This window comes from Sapajus apella, unplaced genomic scaffold (genome assembly GCF_009761245.1).
Source record: "Sapajus apella isolate SASKATOON/1434 unplaced genomic scaffold, GSC_monkey_1.0 scaffold187, whole genome shotgun sequence".
NCBI classification, from domain to species: domain Eukaryota; kingdom Metazoa; phylum Chordata; class Mammalia; order Primates; family Cebidae; genus Sapajus; species Sapajus apella.
Window position 1 is genome coordinate 1,159,120 of NW_022437127.1, and position 10,131 is coordinate 1,169,250.

General features: G+C 50.7%; 2 protein-coding genes across 3 annotated transcripts in view; one reads left to right on the forward strand and one right to left on the reverse strand.

The window, feature by feature from the left end:
- Window positions 1-1,069: 1,069 nt before the first annotated feature.
- ANKRD34A (ankyrin repeat domain 34A) overlaps window positions 1,070-10,131 on the reverse strand; it is an 18,188-nt gene continuing 9,126 nt past the window's right edge. Inside the window, exons 3-4 of the mRNA XM_032268892.1 lie at window positions 4,058-5,161; window positions 1,070-3,517 (exon numbers count right to left, since the gene is read on the reverse strand). Coding sequence (XP_032124783.1) covers window positions 1,911-3,401 — 1,491 coding nt within the window. The 5' untranslated portion in view covers window positions 3,402-3,517; window positions 4,058-5,161 and the 3' untranslated portion in view covers window positions 1,070-1,910. The remainder of the gene's footprint in view (window positions 3,518-4,057; window positions 5,162-10,131) is intronic.
- The window catches only part of POLR3GL (RNA polymerase III subunit G like), a 13,571-nt gene continuing 6,568 nt past the window's right edge, over window positions 3,129-10,131 (forward strand). Inside the window, exons 1-2 of one of the 2 annotated variants that reach the window (XM_032268896.1) lie at window positions 3,129-3,215; window positions 6,312-6,702. The gene's annotated coding sequence lies outside the window, so the exon portion shown is untranslated. Of the gene's footprint in view, window positions 3,216-6,311; window positions 6,703-7,776; window positions 7,814-10,131 lie in introns of those variants that run through there. The other variant, XM_032268897.1, reaches the window with a different exon arrangement.

Sequence of the window (10,131 nt, forward strand, 5' to 3'; positions counted from 1 at the left end):
TTAAGGGAGGTAACTGTGGCTCAGAGGAGTAATTTGACTTGTCCAACATCACATTGGTGGTGGAGCTAAGGCAAGAAAGACACTGACGTTTAATGAACATAAACTATGCAATGTACTGTAGTGCATGTATTATTTACAATCACAGTCACTAACTGGATTTTATTATTTGGGGGTAAGGAAACAGATGCTCAGGGAGGCTAGATAAATTGCCCAAACTTAAATAACTAAGTGGAAATCAGAGGTTAGACATAGGTGTTCTGATTCCCAATATCTTTATCTTTTTACTATGCCACACTGTTGGGTAATTTTCTGATTTCACTTATTCTAAGTAGGAGAAGGGAATAAGAGAGAGTAGGATGGGCAAGTCTCTTTGCCTCCCATTAGAGCGAGAAAGAGTTAGGATACATGCAGAAAACTAGTAAACTAAGAAGTCCAGGTGGGGGAATTAAGAAAATTACCCTTGTTCATATAACATGTCAGGCTGGGTTCCTCTGATTACTTTGCACACACACACACTTGCACACATGCACACACACACTCTACATATCCTTTATCATGTGGTCACTGTACCATTTTTACTTAAGTGAGGTTATATTAACTGCCTTTCCCCCATCGTCTCTCCTACAGTGGCTCAGAAATCAAAGATGGGGAAATAAAGGCCAGAAGTAGAAGAAAAATAGAAGAAACACACTTGGTGACGCTTGGTGGAATGAAAATTAGACCCTGAATAAAAACTGTGAGTGGTCAAGAAATAGGAAGCTTGAAAAAGAGACATTTAATCTACGGGGATATATCTGCTGATGATGGAAGGAGAAACTCTTTGTAGGAACCTCAAATATTTCAAGGTTGAACATAGAGGAAACTGGAGGAAATGAAATCTTGTCAAATGCCTTAAAACCTTTAGGACACGGGACACTTGCCTTTTCTCTATAGCCACAGTTGGTCAGTTGGTTTCTTGGAAAGAAGGTGGCTGGAATGGCTAAGTATTCCCTGGATCATTACAGCTATAAGTTACTATTACCCTCCCGCCCCATTCCTCATTCCCCATACCCACACCTCCAGGCAGAAGTGACAAAACAGAGACTCTGAACACATTTATTTGATATGTCAAGTGGAGAGAGGAGTGATTTAGGGTTTCTCCCCACTTCTACCTGTGGGGGTGTTCATAAGCTCAGACAGACAGAAGAGCAGCTTAGAGCCCATGACCCACTCCCTGGGAAAATGAGACAATCTGTTGTAGTCGTTGGAGGAACAGGGTGGGAATAAAAAGCAGGAAGTTGAGAAGTGAAGTTGAGAGCAGGAAGACAGCAGCAGAACTGAGGCTGGGGGTTGCTGCAGGGACCCCCAAGAAGAGTGAAAAAGATATCCTGAAAAGTGGTTGGGGCTGGAAGCAGGTGTGACTAAGGAGCCAGGCCTGGAGAAAGAAGCGAGACCTGCGGAATGGGCTAGGATGTTCACAGAGAGAGTGGAGTGTGCAAAATTAGGATAGGCTGTGTTGCAGGGCATACGCGGAAAGCAAGGGACTGCTTTTGCAGGAGGGCAAAGACATCAGAGACTGCCCATAAGTAGGGGTTCCCTACTGCTTCTGAACAAATGCAAGAGAGTTTGGGACCCTAGCCCTGTGTGTTTACTGATGTGCTGTGCCTGTGGGTTCACAAGTAATCCCATATGCATGTAAAATGTCCAGGGCGTGAATACATGTGTCTATATACCCGGTAAGTAGAGTCCTTATTCTTTCTTGCTAATAAGAGTACTGTGCTTATAGACACATGCTTAACCATGTGTGGGTGCCCCGTTCACCCATGAGCACATGCAAGGGATCCCTGTTTTCCTGGTGTGTGTGTGAGCGGTTCTCCCACCTATCCCATTAAGGTCCTGGCCCCCACCCTCCTTGGCTCCTCTCACTCCTCTCAGCGCCCTGGCTCCCCAGGCCCACCTAGACTCTGGAAGCCCCCTAGCAGGCGGAGCTGCTCAGTCTGCATGGAGTGGCGTCTCACCAATTTGCGCTTGGTCCTGGGAGAGCCTGGTGCCCCGGCATAAGGAGGGGCAGGCAGCGAAGGCGCCCGACCTCCGGGTTGAGGGCGAATGTCGGGGATGGGAGGGTGGGGACTGACGTTGAGAGGGGGCAGAAAACCCGGCCGCGTTTGCGAGATGTGGTCCAGGAGCAACGTCCCCGAGCCCCTCCGCTCCAGCAGGCCCGGACTCCGCCTTCGTCCGCTTAGCGGAGATACTGCCCCTGGCAGACTCTCTTGGGACTGGCGCGGAGAGGGAGCCGAGCCGGCCGGAGGGAGGGTCAACGGGGAGGCGCTGTATCGGCGGCGCTCGAGGGACAAGCGGCTGGATTCTGGCGAGTCAGGGCAAAGATGTCCGGGGGTGTCGAGCTCCACTGGCTCCATGCGGCTCAGTTTCTGCCTCAGCCCTGAAGGGGGGCCAGACTCCTGAGCTTCTGGTGCTGTGTTTCGGCGCGAGAGAGGACCCCCGCAAGTCACTTTCTCCGCCCATGGGGGCGGGTCCTCAGGGCCTTCGGTGCTGTGACGTCGGGAAAGACGGGGTCGACCGGTCAGGGTCAGGCCGTTGAAGTCGGCAGTCAAGCGCTCGATCCCCGGTCTCCCTTCGGTGGGTGGGACTGGTTGAGGAGGGGCCACTAGGCCCCAGGGCTCGGAGTTGAGCCTTTTGAGTGGTTTTGGGGGATGGCGTGGTGGTTTGGGGAGCGGCTCGGAAGGGGAGGGGTCATCCGGGGGCTTAGGAAGAGGGAATTCAAATACGTCCCGCTTCTCCTCTTCTTCCTGGGCGCGAGGGGATAACATCCCTCGCCCTGCTCCTCCTGCGGTCTGCAGTTGGATTTCCGAAGGCGACGTGCAGACCCCCGGGCTAGGAGGAGCGGGAGCAGGATCCTCCACCCCCGGGGATGGTGGAGAATTGAGATACTGCCGGGTCTTCTTGGTGCCCGAGGGCGAGGTATCGGTGGTGATGATGATGACCTCCGTGCCCTTGGCCTTGCAGGCGTCCAGCAGCGTGGCAAGGGTCTCGCGGTCCCCGCGGTCCAGGGCGTGGACAAGAGCCGAGGCGCCCGCGTGATCTCGGACGGAGGGGTCTGCGCCGTGGGCAAGAAGCAGCGAGGCCACGGCGGCGCCCCCACCCCCGGCGCAAGCGTGCATGAGCGCCGTGCGCCCCAGGCGGTCTGCGATGTTGGGGTCCGCGCCTTGCTCCAGGAGGTAGCGTACCATGCGTGCCTTGTTCTGGGGGTCGTCGTAGCGGGCCCGACAGGCTGCCATTAGCGCAGTCTCCCCCTGCGCATCACCCTCATTCACGTAGGCGCCTCCCTCCAGAAGCAAACGGGCCAAGCGTAGCTTACCCTGACCCACCGCCCGAAGAAGAGCGTGGCCCTCAGTGTGCAACATAGCTGAGGCTGGGGCGAGGGCACAGATGGAGCCGCGACTGAGAACCGCCGAGGACAGCTAGGCGTGTGTGGGGGGTGGATGGCAGAGGCCTGAGGTCTCAGTGACGAAGCCGATCCCTGCAAGAGAGAGATCTTATTGATAGATTTGGCAGGGAAATTGAGGTACCAACGCAGGGACCCAGCGTGGGGTGAGGGAGACCTTCACGGCACATAGACCTTCCTCTAACTCACGCCTTTGAGCTGGCCCTTCCCCCGCAGCGCATGCCTGAGGAGGTGGGAAGGGTGCACCCGCACTGAAGGACTACCGCGCGTGCAAATGCGTTCGTGCACGCGCAGGGATGTCCGCACCCCCACCCTCACCCCATGGCTTATCAGACCTTTCCTCTATCCCCCTTTTCTTATCCACACTTGGGATCCCCCTTTCTAGGATGCTGAACACCACCCACCCACACACATGGACCCTACAGTCACACACGTATTCTCATTCCTAACCTCTTTTAGCTTGCCACAGCCCCAAAAACTAGTGGGGGGAGGGAAGCATCCTGCATTTGGGACCTAAAACGGGTGGAGGGAGAATTGGGGGATTCTTTTGCCCCAGCGTTGTTCCCCATCACTCCTCCCTCTTTCCCCTCCCAGCCTGTGCGCCCAGATAGATACCTGAATGTCCGCAGAATCTCCGCCTGGCCAGGATTGGGGCCGTGGCCACCGGGCAGCCGAGGTGGCAGAGCCAGGTTCCCGGGGGCCCGCATGGCGTGGAGGGGGGGGGCACCCGGATTCCCTTGGTGTCAGTATCTGCGCCCCGGCGCCGGATCCTGGTCCCTCCTCCCGGAGCGCCCCGGGCACAGCGCCGGCTCGGGAGGAGAGAAGCTTGGGGGGGGGGGGGCGGAGCTCTGCTGCACTATTTATAGCCTAGTCTCTGCGAGTGGGGGCGTCGGGCACCAAACTGCTCCCCCACTCATGCACACATAAACCCTCAAAAAACCTAGAGGCTCCAATCCTGACTTTCCTTTCTTAGCCAACCTCCTCTCAGCCCCAACAAACCTAAGTGTTCCTTAGGGGACTCTGCGACCCAGACAGGGACCATCATGAAGATTCTTCGCCGAGCTTCAGCAGATCCCCATTCTCCGCACTTGGTGTGTTTATGCGCTCCTGTGCGCCAGACCTGACCTGCCACACACGCGACACATGGCACACTGTGCAGAAGGCCGTAGAGAGGCTTTTTGGATCCACACCCGGTGTCCATACTGTGCAAAGAGAGGCAAGAGATGTGGCTGTCTTCCTGGAGTTTAATTGTGAAGGAGAGCACGGTCCAGCCTGGAGTCAGACACAGATACACCCCCGCCCCATCTCTCAAAAACGGAACAACCATCACAGAGAAATTTGGACCTCAGCTCCCTTATATAGACCTTTTAGATAACTATGAGGAAGGTGGATGGGGGGGGGCACTTTTAGATAGGGCAAGGGACATTCCCAGGTGCCTCCACCCATATTATTGTGGGAAGGGAGATAGGAAACCGGCAGGAAGAAGAGCGAACCTTGCAATAAAGTCTCTCATTGCATCTCTTTAATCTCAGTCTTGCTTAGACGTATTATTTTTTCCATCTTGCTTGAAGGTCTCTGTCTGAAACGCTCCTTCCATCTTCTCTCTTCCTATCTGTCTATTGGTCTCTCACACTGTCTCTGCCTCTCCTTGCCACCTGCCCTGTCTCCATGGTTACCATAGCTTCCATCTACATATTTTGGTACTGAGTTTGTGTCCAGCTGGAAGGCACCAAGGGAAGTGGGAGAAGAAGAAAAATGATAAGGATTTAGAAAGTTCACTCAGGGTCCTGAGCTAATTCAGAGGCTGGAGACCCCCCAGATGCAAGATACAGAAAATAATGTTCCCAGGGATGGTAGAAAGAAATATTTGCAGGAAGCTACCCATTGGTTTTGTTTGTTTGTTTGTTTTTTTAAGATGGGGTTTCACCATGACGGCCAAGCTGGACTTGAACTCCTAACCTCAGGTGATCCACCCACCTCGGCCTCCCTAGGATTACAGGCGTGAGCCACCGCGCCCGGCCTGAAGCTACCCATTTTTACTAGTTAGTTCTTGGACACATGTCAACTACGTGCCATGTGCTTTACATACACTATCTTCAATCCTCACAACTCTGTAAGGTAGGAACTATCATCTTGTTACAGATGAGGAAACAGACTTAATAAGGTTAAGCAAGTTCTCCCAAGCTTCACAGCTAAGTTTGTGTCCTATGGCACAGACAGGGCACTTGCCACTACGCCTATGGCCACCCAGTCTACAGGCCGTTTTCTCTAATATCTGGGATGTTCTTCTTGACTAACTCCTAGATTTTATCTTCATTCTGAACTCTTTCCCCCATTTATGTTTTTTTTTGTGTGTGTGAAAATAGGACTCCTCTTTCCACTCTGCCCCATTTCCCAAGGGCTTGCAGGAGGTGGAAGGTAGTGGAAAATGCAGAAAAAGCCTGGGCCCGATGGCTTGCGCCTGTAATCCCTGCATTTTGGGAGGCCAAGGTGGGCGGATCATGAGGTTAGCAGTTCGAGACCAGCCTGGCCAGTATGGTGAAAACCCACCTCTATATGTAAAAATTCTTTTTTTCATAAAAAAAAAAAAAATGCAGAAAAAGCTGGGCTTCTGCCCTGTCTCTCCTACTACTCTGATCCCAAATTCTTCCTTCCTCAAACTCTCTGCCCACCTTCGCACAGGCACGGCAGCAACCCACGGAAAAAACACATTTTTAGAAAAGAAGTATCCATTGGTGGTGCTGGATAGAGGCAGTGTAGGATTGAAAGGAAGGCTGGAGTAATGGAGAAGAGACCAAGCTGTGAAGCCAGAGCCACAAAAAGGCTGATCCCTAAAGAGCGGCTTTCACAGGGGTTTATTTCTTCGTAGGCCCACTTCTCTTATGGCCTCTCTGTGGGGGCTCCCTCAACACAGTCCCTCGATGAGATATGAGTGTCATGTTCCCTCGGTGAACTCTCGCCGGCCAGGGGCTCCTTCATCTGGAGTGAGACCGGAAATAAATGACCGCAGGTGAGTCTGCAACTCCAACTCTCTCCGCGACCTGCTTCGCAAGCCTCGGTTCCGGCGTATTCGCTTCCTCCCTCCTTCTCTCCCGAGGCTTCAAGAGGGCGGACCTCCCTCCTCGGCTTCTCCGGCATTGGCCGAGAGAACTGACCAATGGGGAGCTCGGGGAGGCGGGCCTAAACGCTGCCGCCTGGAGGAAGCCCAGTACATTTCAAGTTGGCGGCGGCCTGGGCTCCGCGTGGGGGAGGGGCAGCAGGTAAGGCTCGGACCTGGTGGCTCGGACCTGGTTCGGTCCCACACTTCCCGAGCTTGTTCATCCCGGCCAGGCTGCGAAAGAGGCAACGCTTCCCGGCGGGTTGTTGGATCAGCCCCCTTCTGATCCCCACTCTTTCTCTCCTGGGCTCCCATTTCTGTGTTGATTGTATACTAGAGAATGGTAGTTTTCTGTCGCGCATGGGGAGAGAGATTACAGCAGAAAACGAGACAGCCTCTTGTACCTCTCTTTGGTATAGCATCACGTTCCCCCCAATGCATTAATATTATCCCAAGAGCCTGACAAACTCCTGTTATCTGTGAAGACTAGAGGAAATATTACCTTCTACCTGTAGTTTTCCTGGGCTGCCTTTCTTGCAAAATGAATTGTTCCCCTGTCTGACGATAGCGTTTTGTGTATACCTTTATTAGAACACTTAGTGCACTCTCTCCCTTTAATGTTTCCATGCTGTTTAGAATAGAAGCTTTTGTAGGACAGGTGCTAGTGGTTAATACGTAGCGTCCAATAAACGCTAGTTCAATAGAGTTGGTTTCTGGCAACTAGCACACTTTTTGGGGAGGCAGATTTTAAACTCCTGACATAACTAGGGAACAATAAAAGACAATACAGTATGTAATTAAGAGCCGTTAAATTAGTGGTTCATAATATTAGGGTTTCATAATTGTTTCTACAATATAGAGAAGGAAGAAACCAAGGAGAACTGGAATGGTGAGGGGAGATCTCCTTGAGGAGATCACAAGGTCTCAAGTTCGGAAGGGCCCATAGAAGTCATGTATTTATTCATTCCACAAATATTTACTGAGCAACTACTATATGCCAGGCACAATGCTAAACCATGGTGATCATAGGGAATCCTCTACTAGAGGATTGCAAAGCAATGAAGAGTCAGTAAATGGCCATGAGCTTTGAGGTCAGACAAATCCAACACCATTTCTACACAGTAAATGAGTGATCCTCTAAGAATGCAGGGAAAAGAAGAAGATAAAATTTTACTTAATCCAGGTTGGGAAATAAACCATCCATAGGAATGGTTTAGGAATTTACTAAATTCCTGTTTTTGATGACTGACAGTTTTGTGGAGTTGAGTATACAGGTAGGATGCCTTTCTGCTGGAATTTGTCTGATGTTTTTCTCATTATTAACCTGGGCTTATGGGTTTTTAGGACAATGATCACAGAGTGAAGTACCATTTTATCATAAGGGCATATACTGAAAACATAATTGATGAGTATTGATGCTGACCTTGATCATCTGGTCGAAGTCGTGTTTTTCTGGTCTCTCCACTGTGAAGATATTCCTCCTGATTTCCTAAATTATGTTGAATTAAATTTCCTGTACACAGTCCACACATAAGAAGTGGAGAGTTATAGCCGGGTATGGTGGCTCACACTTGTAATCTTAGCACTTTAGGAGACCGAGGGGTGCGGATCATCTGAGGTTGGGGGTTCAAGATCAGCGTGACTAACATGGAGAAACCCCATCTCTACTAAAAATACAAAATTAGCCAGGTGTGGTGGCACATGCTTGTAATACCAGCTACTCAGGAGGCTGAGGCAGGAGAATAGCTTGAATCCGGGAGGCAGAGGTTACTGTGAGCTGAGATCCTGCCATTGCACTCCAGCCTGGGCAACAAGAGTGAAACTCAGTATCAAAAAAAAAAAAGAAGAAGAAGAAGTGGGAAGTCATGCTCCCCTGCTCCCTTTAGGATGGAGTGTCTACATATTATATTTGGAATTCTACGTAAGAGATTTGTTTATTCTCCCCAATATAAATAGATGCAGTCATTTATTCATATCACTATAAACTCAGATATTTATCTTATACTTTGGGGTTATAATCTAATACTACTTTACTTATTTTGTTCCTCAAATTGTTCCAGCTTTGATGTTGGGAGCTTTTTCAGTTGGCTCTTACTGTCCCTTTGACACAGCTTCATCAAAATGTTCATGTTTTTCTTTTTCCTTTTGAGATGGAGTTTCACTCTTGTTGCCCAGGCTGGAGTGCAATGGCATGATCTCGGCTCACTGCAAACTCTGCCTCCCGGGTTCAAGCAATTCTTTTGCCTCAGTCTCCTGAGTAGCTGGGATTATAGGCATGCACCACCATGCCTGGCTAATTTTGTGTTTGTAGTAGAGACAGGGTTTCTCCATATTGGTCAGGCCGGTCTCAAACTCCTGACCTCAGGTGATCCGCCTGCCTCGGCCTCCTGAAGTGCTGGGATTATAGGTGTCAGCCACCACTCCGGGCTATTTTCTTTTTTTCTGCTTTTTGTTTGTTTGTTTGAGATAGAGTCTCACTCTGCCACCCAGGCTGGAGTGTAGCAGTGCAATCATGACTCACTGCAGCATCAATCACCCCGGCCAGGGCAATCCTTCCCAATAGCTGGGACTCCACACCTGGCTAATTTTTGTGTTTTTTGTAAAGACAGGGTTTTGCCTTGTTGTCCAGACTGGTCTCCAACTCCTAGGGCTCAAGTGACCGCCCCACTCCAGCCTCCCAAAGTGCTGGGATTACAAGCATGAGCCCGGCTAACCCCATCAATGTGTGAGTGTGGTTGTGGTTTTGGGCGCTTTCTTACTTTTTGGTAACTCAAGATGCTCTACACTCACATTGTGTATTTCCTACCCTGTCCTAGAGTCAGCTAGGACTCCAGGGAGCCCTGGTACCTTTTACTGGAAAATTGTTTTAGAGACCAAGATCTGAGTGCTAGGCGTGCTCACTGCTACTGGGGTATCATTTCTCTCAAGTTTCCTTTTCATCTGGCGATTTTATTTCCCCATCTTAGCTGCCTCTGACTGGTTTCTCAGGTTTGGTGATAAGAGGCAGAGTGAAAATTCAGTAGAAGGAAAAACTTTGGATTCATCAATGTTGATCACAGTGGAATAAACTGCCTTGGGGGAGAATGGATACCATCTCTTTAGGGAAGTTCCACCAAAAGCTGAATCACAATTCACACAGTAACGTCAGGCATGGTGTCTCACCCCTTTTAATCCCAGCAGTTAGGGAAGCCAAAGCAGGTGTATTACTCAAGTCCAGGAGTTCGAGTTTATCCTGGGTGACATGGCAAAACCCCGTCTCTACAAAACATACAAACGTTAACTGAGCTTGGTGGTACATCGGTAGTCCCAGCTACTCAGGAGGCTGGGGCGGGAGGATCACTTGAGTCTGGGAGGCGGAGGTTGCAGTGAGCTGAGATTGCACCACTGCACTCCAGTGAAGTCCTACACTGGGAGAGGTTTAGACTAGATGACCTCTAAGGATCCTCCCAATTGTAAGATTCTGTGCTTCCAAGTGGTATTTAAAAAGATCAATTTTGGGCCGGGTGCAGTGGCTCAAGCTTGTAATCCCAGCACTTTGGGAGGCCGAGGCGGGTGGATCACCTGAGGTCAGGAGTTTGAGACCAGCCTGGCC